Source organism: Ceratotherium simum, chromosome 4 (assembly GCF_057802395.1).
Source record: "Ceratotherium simum simum isolate JZ-2026a chromosome 4, ASM5780239v1, whole genome shotgun sequence".
NCBI lineage: Eukaryota > Metazoa > Chordata > Mammalia > Perissodactyla > Rhinocerotidae > Ceratotherium > Ceratotherium simum.
In genome coordinates, this window is record NC_141903.1 from 40,885,357 (window position 1) to 40,899,367 (window position 14,011).

A 14,011-nucleotide genomic window follows, 5' to 3' on the forward strand; every position below is an offset into this window, starting at 1 on the left:
TAGGAGCTGAGCGCTCAGTTGGATGTGGGGAGGCAGCAGCCTGAAGTTCTCTGAGCTAACCTTGCCTGGTGTGGAAACACCGCCTCATGGAACAGGGCAAGGGCAGTTAGGGCCCCAGTATTCTCAGTGTGCCACACCCAAGGTAGAGCCAATGTTCTATGAGGGGGGGCTGGTCAGAAGAAAGGACCTCACCTCTTGGCTACACTCTTCCAGGACTTAGCCTCAGCAACAGGTAGCTGGGGGCAGTATGAGAAATGCTGAAGTTCTGCTCCTCCTGGGAATAAAGCCTTTTGACTAGGAGCTAGGGGAAAAGGAAGCCCTATTTTCTTGGCTAGAACTGTGTAAGGTAGAGTCTTTGCCTCACTGAGCTGGAATGGAGGAGGGAGAGGGTGGTCTTGATTCAAATACCACAGACTCATCTTTCTTAACAAATTTTTATAGCTTTTCTTGAATAAATATTTCTTAATTTGCTGTTTGCCCTTAGGACTATTTCCAGAGGCTTTGATTGTTGTGGGAGTTTTTTTCGTAATTTTCACCTGTTTCACTGGAGAGTAGGTCAGCATATCTCCTCATTCTATCATGATAAAAGTTCATCCCCCTGTGCTTCTTTTTAATCCTCCTCTAATCCTTGCATGTTAGACTAGGGCTTGCTCATATTTCAGATAATGAGGGAGTGCTTTAAGATTAGTGCTACAGTGGCGATCAACTACATGTATTCTGTCTTCTATTGCTCTTTGAAGGGCCTGCCTAGATGCTTTACATTTCTGCAGATTATGCCTTCCCTTACTAAATTGAACTGTGAAAGTTCAGATCAAGCTGGGGAAAAGTGAACTGATTTATGTAAGAATGTTTTTAGTACCTCTGTTGGAGGTAGTGGAGGTGACTAGGAATTTCATACTGTAGGGAGAGTGCTTAAAACTAATTTACTTAAGGCTTTTGAAGGCTAAAACTTGGTTTTAAGTTTAGTGATTCTTACTAAAACTTACAAATTTCTATTAAGTTCTTAAAACTTGTGAAATAAGCAAGCTTATAAGTTCCTATTATATCATCCAGTTTTTGTTGTAATTTGGACTTGAAAAATTGTATACACTACAGTTAAGTCATTTATTCCTTAAAATCATTATCTAGCAATACACACAAACACACATGCATACACACACATATCTCCTTCCTTTTAAACAGAAATAGGAGCATATTATATATATTGTACAGAATCTTGCTTTATTTGTCTCTTAATTTTTTTAATTAATAGACTACTTTTTGTGTGTGTGTGAGAGGAAGATCAGCCCTGAGCTAACATCCGATGCCAATCCTCCTCTTTTTGCTGAAGAAGATTGGCCCTGGGCTAACATCCGTGCCCATCTTCCTCTACTTTGTATGGGACAACACCACAGCATGGCTTGACAAGTGGTGCGTCGGTCCGCACCAGGGATTCAAACCCGAGAACCTCAGGCCGCTAAAGCAGAGCACACGAACTTAACCACTACACCACGGGGCGGTCCCTAGACTTTACTTTTTTAGAGCACTTTTACGTTTACAGAAAAATTGAGCAGAAAGTACAGAGTTCCTGTATACTCCCTTTACCCCACCCCACAGCACACTTTCCCTATTATTGTCATCTTACATTAGTTTGGTACATTTGTTAGAATTGGTAAACCAATATTCATATGTTATCATTAATTAAAGGCCACAGTTTACATTACATTTACTCTTTTTGTTGTATTTCCTATAGGTTTTGACAAATATGTAGTGTCATGTACCCACCATTACAGTATCATACAGAATAGTTTCACAGCCCTAAAAATCCTCTGTGCTCTACCTTTTTATCCTTCCCTCCTTCTCCCTGAACCCGTGGAAACCACTGATCTTTCTACTGTCTCTATACTCTTGCCTTTTCCAGAATGTCATGTAGTTGGGGTCCTACATTATGTAGCCTTTTCAGACTGGCTTTTTTCACTTAGCAATGGGTATTTAAGGTACCTCCACTTTTTTTAATGACTCAAAGCTCATTTCTTTTTATCACTAAATAATGTTCCATTGTATATATGTATGCCGGTTTGTTTATCCATTCACCTAATAGAGCACAGCTTTCTTACTTCCAAGTTTTGCCAATTATGAATAATGCTGTAAACATTCATGTGCAGGTATTTTTGTGGACATAAGTTTTTCAGCTCATTTGGCTAAATACCAAGGAGTGCAGTTATTGCCGAATTGTATGGTAAACCTATGTTTAGCTTTGTTAGAAGCTGTTCAGCTATCTTCCAAAGTGGCTGTACCATTCTGCATTCCCACCAGCAATGAATGAGAGTTCCTGTTGCTCTACATCCTCATCAGCATTTGGTGTTGTCAGCGTTTTGGATTTTAGCCATTCTAATAGGTGTGTGGTGGTATCTATCTTATTATTTTTTAAATTTATATTCCCCGATGACATACGGTGTTGAGCATCTTTTCATATGCTTATTTGCCATCTGTATATCTTCTTTGGTGGGGTGTCTGTTCAGATATTTTGCCCAATTTTTAATTTGATTGTTTGTTTCTTTTCTTATTGTTGAGTTTTAAGAATGCTTTGTATATTTTGAACACAAGTCATTTATCAGATACATGTTTTGCAAATATTTTCTCCAACTCTGTGGCTTCTCTTTTCATTCTTTTAACAGTGTCTTTCACAGAGCAGAAGTTTTTAATTTTAATGCTGTACCACTTATATTTTTTCTTTTGTGGATTATGCTTTTGGTGTTGTATCTAAAAATTCATGACCAAACCCAAGATCATCTAGATTTTCTCCTATATTATTGTCTGCAAGTTCTATAGTTTTGCATGTTACATTTATGTCTGTGATCCATTTTGAATTAATTTTTGTAAAAGGTGTAAGGTCTATATCTAGGTTCATTTTTTTTTTTGCATATGGATGTCCAGTTGTTCCAGTATCACTTGTTAAAAAGACTTTCCTCTGTCTACTAAATTATTTTTGCTCCTTTGTCCAAGATCAGTGGAGTATATTTGTTTGAGTCTATTTCTGGACTCTCTATTCTATCCTCTTGATCTATTTATCTGTTCTTTCACCAATACCACACTGTCTTGATTACTGTAGCTTTATAGTATGTCTTGAAATCAGACGATATCTTTCCACTGACTTTGTTCTTCTTCAACATTGTGTTGGCTATTCTGGGTCTACTGCCTTTCTATGTAAACTTTGTATTTTATTATATTGAGGTAACATTGGTTTATAACATTATATAAATTTCAGGTGTACATCATTATATTTTGGTTTCTGTACAGACTACATCATGTTCACCACCCAAAGACTAATTACCATCCATCACCATACACGGGTGCCCAGTCACCGCTTTTGCCCTCCTCCTCCCCCCCAGCCCCGCTTCCCCTCTGGTAACCACCAATATAATCTCTGTATCAATGTGTTTGTTTGTTGTTGTTTTTATCTTCTATTTGTGAGTGCAATCATAAGGTGTTTGACTTTCTCTGTCTGACTTATTTCACTTAGCAGAATACCCTCAAGGTCCATCCATGTTGTCACAAAAAGTAAGATTTTGTCTTTTTTTGTAGCTGAGTAGTATTCCATTGTGTATGTATACACCACATTTTCTTTATCCATTCATCCCTTGATGGGCACTTAGGTTGCTTCTGAGTCTTGGCTATTGTAAATAATGCTACAGTGAACATAGGGGTGCATATATCTTTACGCATTCATGTTTTCGTGTTCTTGGGATAAATACCCAGCAGTGGAATAGCTGGATCATGTGGTAGTTCTATTCTTAATTGTTTGAGGAATAGCCATACTGTTTTCCATAGTAGCTGTACCAATTTGCATTCCCACCAGCAGTGTATGAGAGTTTCCTTCTCTCCACATCCTCTCCAACACTTGTTATTTCTTGTCTTATTAATTATAGCCATTCTCATGGGCGTGAGGTGGTATCTTATTGTAGTTTTGATTTGCATTTCCCTGATAGTTAGTGATGTTGGACATCTTTTCATGTGCCTGTTGGCCATCTGTATATCTTCTTTGGAAAAATGTCTGTTCAGATACTTTGCCCATTTTTTAATTTGGTTGTTTTTTTGTTGTTGAGTTGTCTAAATTCTTTATATATTTTGGATATTAACCTTTTATCAGATATATGATTTGTAAATATCTTTTCCCAATTATTAGGTTGTCTTTTTGTTTTGTTGATGGTTTACTTTGCTGTGCAGAAGCTTTTTAGTTTGATATAGTCCCATTTGTTTATTTTTAATTTTGTTTCCCTTGCTTGGGGAGACATCGTATTCAAAAAGATACAGCTAAGACTAATGTCAAACAGTGCACTGCCTGTGTTTTCTTCTAGGAGTTTTATGATTTCAGGTCTTACATTCAAGTCTTTATCCATTTTGAGTTAATTTTTGTGTACAGTGTAAGATAATGGTCTACTTTCATTCTTTTGCATGAAGTTGTCCAGTTTTCCCAATACCCTTTATTGAAGAGATTTTCTTTTCTCCACTGTAAGTTCTTGGCTCCCTTGTCAAAAGTTAGCTGTCCAGGGGCTGGCGTGGTAGCCTGGCAGTTAAGTGCACACACTCCACTTCGGCAGCCCGGGGTTCACAGGTTCGGATCCTGGTCGTGCACTGATGCACCACTTGACAAGCCATGCTGTGGCAGCATCCCATATAAAGTAGAGGAAGATGGGCACGGATGTTAGCCCAGGGCCAATCTTCCTTGGCAAAAAGAGGAGGATTGGCATTGGATGTTAGCTCAGGGCTGATCTTCCTCAAAAAAGAAAAAAAATTAGCTGTCCATAGATGTGCAGGTTTATTTCTGGGATCTTGATTCTGTTCCACTGATCTATATGTCTGTTTTTGTGCCAGTACCATGCTGTTTTGATTACTATAGCTTTGTAGTATATTTTGAAATCAGGGAGTGTGATACCTCCAGCTTTCTTCTTTTTCTCAGAATTGCTTTGGCTATTCAGAGTCTTTTGTTGTTCCGTATAAATTTTAGGATTCTTTGTTCTGTTTCTATGAAAAATGTCATTGGGACTTTGATAGGGATTGCATTGAATCTGTTGATTGCTTTAGGAAGTAAGGACATTTTAACTATGTTAATTCTTCCAATCCATGAGCACGGAATATCTTTCTGTTTCTTTGTGTCTTCCTTGATTTCTTTCAACAATATTTTATAGTTTTCAGTATACAGGCCTTTCGCCTCTTTGGTTAAATTTATTCCTAGGTATTTTATTCTTTTTGTTGCGATTGTGAATGAGATTGTATTTTTAATTTCTCTTCCTGCTATTTCGTTGTTAGTGTATAGAAATGCAACTGATTTTTGTATGTTGATTTTGTACATTGCAGCTTTACTGTATTCATTTATTATTTCAAAGTTTTTTGGTAGATTCTTTAGGGTTTTCTGTATAAAAAATCATGTTATCTGCAAATAGTGACAGTTTTACTTCTTCCTTTCCAATTTGTATCCCTTTTACTTCTTTTTCTTGCCTAATTGCTCTGGCTAGGATTTTCAATACTATGTTAAATAAGAGTGGTGAAAGTGGGCATCCTTAGAGATGATAAAGAGAGGTAGTTTTCAGTTTTTAGAGAGATAGTTTTCAGTTTTTCACTGGTGAGTATGATGTTAGCTGTGGGTTTGTCATATATAGGCTTTATTATGTTGAAGTACTTTCTATACCCATTTTATTGAGAGCTTTTATCATAAATGGATGCTGTATCTTGTTGAATACTTTCTCTGCGCCTATTGAGATGATCATGTGAGTTTTATTCCTAATTTTGTTAATGTGGTGTATCATATTGATTGATTTGTGGATGTTCAACCATCCCTGCATCCCTGGAATAAATCCCACTTGATCATGGTATGTGATCCTTTTAACGTATTGTTGCATTTGATGTGCTAATATTTTGTTGAGGATTTTTCTATCTCTATTCATTAGTGATATTGGCCTGTAATTTTCTTTTTCTGTGTTGTCCTTTTCTGGTTTTGCTATCAGGGTAATATTGGCCTCATAGAATGATTTAGGAAGCATCCCCTCCTCTTCAGTTTTTTGGAAGAGTTTGAGAAGGATAGGTGTTAAATCTTCTTTGAATGTTTGGTAGAATTCACCAGGGAAGCTGTCTGGTCCTGGACTTTTTATTTTTTGGGAGGTTTTTGGTTACTGTTTTGATCTTACTAGTGATTGGGCTATTCAGGTTTTTTGTTTCTTTTTGATTCAGTTTTGGGAGGTTGTATGATTCTAAGAATTTATCCATTTCTTCTAGATTATCCAGTTTGTTGGTATATAGCTTTTCATAGTATTCTCTTATAATCCTTTGTATTTCTGTGGTGTCTGTTGTAATTTCTCCTCTTTCATTTCTGATTTTATTTATTTGAGGCTTCTCTCTTTTTGTCTTGGAGAGTCTAGCTAAGGGTTTGTCAATTCTGTTTATCTTTTCAAAGAACCAGCTCTTAGTTTCATTGATCCTTTCTATTGTCTTTTTTGTCTCTATTTCATTTATTTCTGCTCTGATTTTTATTATTTCCTTCCTTCTACTAATTTTGGCCTTCATTTGTTCTTTTTCTAGTTCCTTTAGGTATGTTGTTAGATTGTTTATTTGAGATTTTTCTTGTTTTTTGAGGTAGGCCTGTAGTGCTATAAACTTCCCTCTTACACTGCCTATGCTATATTCCATAAATTTTGGTATGTAGTATTTTCATTTTCATTTATCTCCAGGTATTTTTTGATTTCTTCATTGACCCAATAGTTGTTATCATAGAATTTAAGTGTAAGCTATTTAATGTTATTCATAAAATGTAATAATATTTAATATTTGTCCTAAAGTTGGCATATGACATTACAGTAAAAATTTATAAATGATACCACTTAACCATTCTTTCTTCTTTGGCCTTAACTTTATTTTAAAAGTTTTTTTAGAAAAGATATTTTATATATTTCCCCATGAAAAAGTGACTTATTCTTGTCTGTTTCAGACCTGTGGATATCTGGGCTTTGGGCTGTATGATCATTGAGATGGCCACTGGAAATCCCTATCTTCCTAGCAGCTCTGATTTGGATCTACTTCATAAAATTGTTTTAAAAGTAGGTAGGTATTACTGAAATATATTGTCAAATGCCTAAAATAAATATTGCCAGATCCATTCTGCTTGATTTTCAAATTTAGTTTTTTCTTTATAAGAACAGGGAAGCATATTGTTTTGCTAGGTGGCAGCAGATGGATGCCTTGAGCTGATAAAGAAAGTAGAAAATTCTCCACTGTTTTTGAAAATAATATTTTCTCTGTCAGAATGCAAATAGCTAAGCCATATGTTGATGGTTGATACTAAGAAGAATAGTACAATAGGAAGGTACTTTAATTTGTTTGAAAGTTTTAAAATTTTGGCTTCTACAAATATTTGCATGTCTCAAAGAGGACTTTTAAATAATAGAATTGATTTAAATGCTTTTTTAAAGCATTTGGAGATAGAAAATCAATTATGGGGCCGGCCCGGTGGTGCAAGCGGTTAAGTGCGCGCCCTCCACTGTGGCGGCCCGGGGTTCGCCGGTTCAGATCCCGGGTGCACACCAACGCACTGCTTGGCAAGCCATGCTGTGGCAGCATCCCATATAAAGTGGAGGAAGATGGGCATGGGTGTTAGCTCAGGGCCAGTCTTCCTCAGCAAAAAAAAGAGGAGGATTGGCAGATGTTAGCACAGGGCTGATCTCCTCACAAAAAAGAAAAAAGAAAATCAATTATTTACTGAGAAGACTTTTTTTTTTAAACGACAGTAGATAACCAGATAGTAAATAACATATTCAAAAAATATTTGATGAGAGCTGAATTATTTGATGATCTGCTTTGACTAAAACATTTTGATGGCTAGCCTTGCTCATGGAATTTTAATGATTTGTTTTTTTTAAGAATATATTTCTGAATGTGGAGCTTGAGGAGCCCTTTTTGTGGTGGGGATGCTATACATAAACATGTAATTACAGGTTCATGAAGAAGGTACTGTGAACAACTATGAAAACCATGAAATCTTGGGCCGGCCCCGTGGCTTAGCGGTTAAGTGCGCGCGCTCCGCTGCTGGCGGCCCGGGTTCGGATCCCGGGCGCGCACCAACGCACTGCTTCTCCGGCCATGCTGAGGCCGCGTCCCACATACAGCAACTAGAAGGCTGTGCAACTATGACATACAACTATCTACTGGGGCTTTGGGGAAAAAAATAAATAAAATTAAAAAAAAAAAAGAAAACCATGAAATCTGGATAAGTATTCATTATAGATACAGTTTAGAGCCTTAAAGCATTACATTTTTTTGTGTTATCTTTAAAGTTCTGGCTATAAGATTAATGTTATAAGGAACCTTAGAGATGATAGGATCAATTCTGTCATTTTACAGATGAGGAAACTGAGGCATAGAAAAGGAAGAGATTTGCTCAAGGTCACAGAACTAGTTATAGCAAAACTTGTCTAGAACTTAGCTCTCTCCCCTCCTATTTATAGTTATTTCCATTCTGCTACTACTCTATAGCCTTGTTTCTTCTTTGCACTATTTCTATTTCTAAATAATTTTAATATTTTACTGTTTTGAGTAAGGATTTGTTGATGAACACTTGCTAGTTAAACCATGTAGATACCCATATGGAAATATGTAAAAGTTTGAATGTGCTTTTCCTGATAGCATTATATATTATGTCTTATGTTTGGAGAAAAGAAAATGAATCTGATGGTTTTACATTCTCTACTGCCTATGTACTATCAACAGATTACCAGGGAAACTTTAATTTTTTATGCTATATTCAGAAAATTTCTTGTTCAACTTAAAAAAAAAATTAAAATAATTGTTACGCTCCCTTTTTAGTAATTTTATGCAAACCACATAGCAATTTGATTATTTTGATTTTAGACTAATTTCTCTGTTTTCTTATATACATATTTTTTTCTCTTTTCAGGCAATTTGACACCTCACTTGCAGAATATCTTTTCCAAGAGTCCCATTTTTGCTGAGGTGGTCCTGCCTCAAGTTCAACACCCCAAAAATGCAAGGAAAAAATACCCAAAGCTAAATGGATTGTTGGCAGATATAGTTCATGTATGTTAAGAGATTAAGGACTTATTTTTGGGAAATTCACATAAATTATAATACAGTTTTAGGAAATTACTTTAATGTAACTCCAAAAGGATTTGTAAGTAATGTTATCGGTTGATAGTTACTATATTTCTCTGTCTTTATATCTTTAATTCAGAAAAATTAAAATTTATAGATTGTTAGAACTGAAAGCCCCCCTAGGATAATCCTCTTCATTATTTTTAGTTTATCCAAATTTTAATGATAATTAGGGATAAACTTGAAAAATTCTAAGGATTTACCATGTTTACCACCACCTTTTAATAGCCAGTCTACCCAAGTTAGGGATGTGTTCCTTGTACAGTGGATCCTAAGGTATCTACAAGGCATTGGCAGCTGCAGTTTTAATGTTGTTTGAAGATACGCCAATGCCAAAATTCACCTTGAATTGGGAGAAAATAAAAACATTATATAGTGCTTTTTAATTATTTTAAAATTTAAATTTCATTTCAAACTAGGTAATAAATAATACCAGCATACCTAGTACAAAATTAAAAGGTAAGAGAATTTACTGTGAAAAGTAAATCTGCTTCTATTTGTTTTCCCTATTCAGCCAATTTCCTTTCCCAGGGTCAACTAAGGTATCTTATTTCTAATGAACAGCTCTTAAAAAAAAAGTGGTGACCTAAATTTCAAAGCAAGTATAGTATAGTGTTTATAAGAAGGGGCTCTGGAATCACATAGACTACGTTTAAAACCCATCTCTGTCACTAATTAGCTCTGTAACCTTGGGCAAGTCACGTAATCTCTGTGCCTCAGTTTACTGGGCCATAAAACAACATTAACGGTATTTATTTTCTGGGGCTGGAGGATTAAATGAGGTAGTGGTGGAAATGTTCTTAGCGCAGGGCCTTGAACAAACTGTCAACAAATGTTGTTAATGTTAATTATTGTTGCTGTTATTTAGATAATCCTAATCGTATGATATGTAACATCTATAACTATTCTTGAAGGAAAAAAATTATTTCATTGGTACCTGGAGAGAACTAGAGTTTATTGAGGATCCGATTTGTTTACTACATTTTCAGTTTAATTTCTTTTTTTTTATTTCATAGTTTTAATTATACAAAGAATACATAATGATTATAGAAAAAGTAGAAAATACATGATAAACAAAAAGGAGAAGTTAAGATTTTCCCAACTTCCACAATCCAGAAGAAATTACTATTAACATTTTGGTCTGTATACTTCTAGACTTTCCCCAACCAAATATGTGTGTAGAAATTTATGTTTTTTAAAAGATGTCATACTTTACGCACTGTTATGTAACCTGTTTATTTTCACTTAGCACTATATTATAAACACACTACCATGTTAATAAATATGGAAATACATCATAATTCTCAATGGTTGCATAGTATTTCATTGTATGAATATACGATAGTCTATTTAACGAATTTTGCAATTTTGGACATTTGTTTTCAGATTTTTTCCCTCACTATTGTTAAAGATGTTACAGTGAACATCTTTTATATATGTCTTTATGAACTTGTTTTATTATTTGATGAGGATAAATTCATAGAAGAGTGATTAGTGGGCCAAAGGGTTTACACTTTATAGAATTTTTGATATGTTTTGCAATTTTTTTCTCCAGAAAGGTTTCACTGATTTACACTCAGGTACTCTCAAGTAGCATTGGATATAAATTCTCAATCTCAATCCAGCATTGAATATTATAATCTTTAACATATTTGCCAATTTAATAAGCTAGAAATAGTATCTTTTTTTAAATTGCACTTACATCATTACAGGAAAGGTTGTACATTTTACTAATATTAATTGGTCATTTGTAGTTTTTATTTTAAGAATCCTTAACCTATTTTTCTTTTTTTTCTAACTATTTTATTTTTTTCTGTTTTTACACTTTTTTATTTATTTATTTTTTAAATTTTTTGTTTATTGCGGTAACATTGGTTTATAACATTGTATAAATTTCAGGTGTACATCCTTATACTTCTATTTCTGCATAGATTACATCATGTTCACCACCCAAATACTAATTACAACCCATCACCACACACATGTGCTAAATTATCCCTTTCGCCCTCCTCCCTCCCCCTTCCCCTCTGGTAACCACCAATCCAATCTCTGTCTCTATGTGTTTATTTATTGTTGTTATTATCTACTACTTAATGAAGGAAATCATATGGTATTTGACCTTTTCCCTCTGACTTATTTCACTTTGCATAATACCCTCAATGTCCATCCATGTTGTCACAAATGGCTGGATTTCATCGTTTCCTATGGCTGAGTAGTATTCCATTGTGTATATATACCACATCTTCTTTATCCATTCGTCCCTTGATGGGCACTTAGGTTGCTTCCAAGTCTTGGCTATTGTGAATAACGCTGCAATGAACACAGGGGTGCATGTATCTTTACGCATTGGTGTTTTCAAGTTCTTTGGATAAATACCCAGCAGTGGAATAGCTGGATCATATGGTAGTTCTATCCTTGATTTTTTGAGGAATCGCCATACTGTTTTCCATAGTGGCTGCACCAGTGTGCACTCCCACCAGCAGTGTATGAGAGTTCTCTTCTCTCCACATCCTCTCCAACACATGTTGTTTCCTGTCTTGTTAATTATAGCCATTCTGACGGGTGTGAGGTGATATCTCATTGTAGTTTTGATTTGCATTTCCCTGATAGTGATTTTGAACATCTTTTCATGTGTCTGTTGGCCATCTGTATATCTTCTTTGGAGAAATGTCTGTTCAGGTCTTTTGCCCATTTTTTAATTGGGTTGTTAGTTTTTTTGTTGTTGAGATGCATGAGTTCTTTATATATTTTGGAGATTAACCCCTTATCAGATGTATGGTTTGCAAATATCTTCTCCCAATTGTTAGGTTGTCTTTTCGTTTTGTTGATGGTTTCCTTTGCTGTGCAGAAGCTTTTTAGTTTGATGTAGTCCCATTTGTTTATTTTTTCTATTGTTTCTCTTGCCCCGTCAGACATGGTGCTTGAAAATATGTTGCTAAGACCGATGTTGAAGAGCATACTGCCTATGTTTTCTTCTAGAAGTTTCATAGTTTCAGGTCTTACATTCAAGTCTTTAATCCATTTGGAGTTAATTTTTGTGTATGGTGTAAGGTAAGGGTCTACTTTCATTTTTTTGCATATGGCTATCCAGTTTCCCCAACACCATTTGTTGAGGAGACTTTCTTTTCTCCATTTTATGTTCTTGGCTCCTTTGTCAAAGATGAGCTGTCCATAGATGTGTGGGTTTATTTCTGGGCTTTCGATTCTATTCCATTGATCTGTGTGTCTGTTTTTGTGCCAGTACCATGCTGTTTTGGTTACTATAGCTTTGTAGTATATTTTGAAATCAGGGAGTGTGATACCTCCAGCTTTGTTCTTTTTTCTCAGGATTCCTTTAGCTATTCGGGGTCTTTTGTTGTTCCATATAAATTTTAGGATTCTTTGTTCTATTTCTGTGAAAAATGTTGTTGGAACTTTGATAGGGATTGCATTGAATCTATAGATTGCTTTAGGAAGTATGGACATCTTAACTATGTTAATTCTTCCAATCCAAGGGCACAGAATATCTTTCCATTTCTTTGTGTCTTCTTCAATTTCTTTCAGCAATGTTTTAAAGTTTTTGGTCTATAGATCTTTGACCTCTTTGGTTAAGTTTATTCCTAGGTATTTTATTCTTTTCATTGCAATTGTAAATGGGATTGTATTCTTAATTTCTCTTTCTGCTACTTCGTTGTTAGTGTATAGAAATGCAACTGATTTTTGTATGTCGATTTTGTATCCTGCAACTTTACCGTATTCGTTTATTACTTCTAACAGTTTTCTGGTGGATTCTTTAGGGTTTTCTATATATAAAATCATGTCATCTGCAAATAGTGACAGTTTCACTTCTTCCTTTTCAATTTGGATCCCTTTTATTTCTTTCTCTTGCCTTATTTCTCTGGCTAGGACTTCCAGTATTATGTTAAATAGGAGTGGTGACAGTGGGCATCCTTGTCAGGTTCCTGTTCTTAGAGGGATAGCTTTCAGTTTTTCACCATTGAGGATGATATTAGCTGTTTGTCATATTTGGCCTTTATTATGTTGAGGTACTTTCCTTCTGTCCCCATTTTATTCTGAGTTTTTATCATAAATGGATGCTGTATCTTGTCAAATGCTTTCCCTGCATCTATTGAGATGATCATATGATTTTTATTCTTCATTTTAATAATGTGGTGTATTACGTTGATTGATTTGCGAATGTTGAACCATCCCTGCGTACCTGGAATAAATCCCACTTGATCATGGTGTATAATCTTTTTAACGTATTGTTGTATGCGATTTGCTAGTATTTTGTTGAGGATTTTTGCATCGATGTTCATCAGTGATATTAGCCTGTAATTTTCTTTTTTTGAGTTGTCCTTGTCTGGTTTTGGTATCAGGGTAATGTTGGCTTCATAGAATGAGTTAGGGAGCTTCTGCCCCTCCTCAATTTTTTGGAAGAGTTTGAGAAGGATAGTATTAAGTCTTCTTTGAATGTTTGGTAGAATTCACCAGGGAAGCCGTCTGGTCCTGGACTTTTATTTTTGGGGAGGTTAGTGATTACTGTTTCAATCTCCTTTCTGGTGATTGGTCTATTCAAATTCTCTACTTCTTCTTGATCCAGTTTTGGAAGGTTGTATGATTCTAAGAATTTATCCATTTCTTCCAGATTGTCGAATTGGTTGGCATATAGCTTTTCATAGTATTCTCTTATAATCTTTTATATTTCTGAGGTGTCTGTTGTAATTTCTCCTCTTTCATTTCTGATTTTACTTATTTTGCCTTCTCTATTTTTTTCTTGGTGAGTCTAGCTAAAGGTTTGTCAATTTTGTTTATCTTTTCAAAGAACCAGCTCTTGGTTTCATTAATTTTTTCTATTGTTTTTTTAGTCTCTATTTCATTTATTTCTGCTCTG

General features: G+C 35.1%; 1 protein-coding gene across 1 annotated transcript in view; it reads left to right on the plus strand.

The window, feature by feature from the left end:
* The window catches only part of CDKL3 (cyclin dependent kinase like 3), a 117,218-nt gene that overhangs the window by 24,006 nt on the left and 79,201 nt on the right, over positions 1-14,011 (plus strand). The window contains exons 5-6 of the mRNA XM_087429801.1: positions 6,962-7,074; positions 8,924-9,063. Of these exons, the coding sequence (XP_087285927.1) occupies positions 6,962-7,074; positions 8,924-9,063 (253 nt within the window). The remainder of the gene's footprint in view (positions 1-6,961; positions 7,075-8,923; positions 9,064-14,011) is intronic.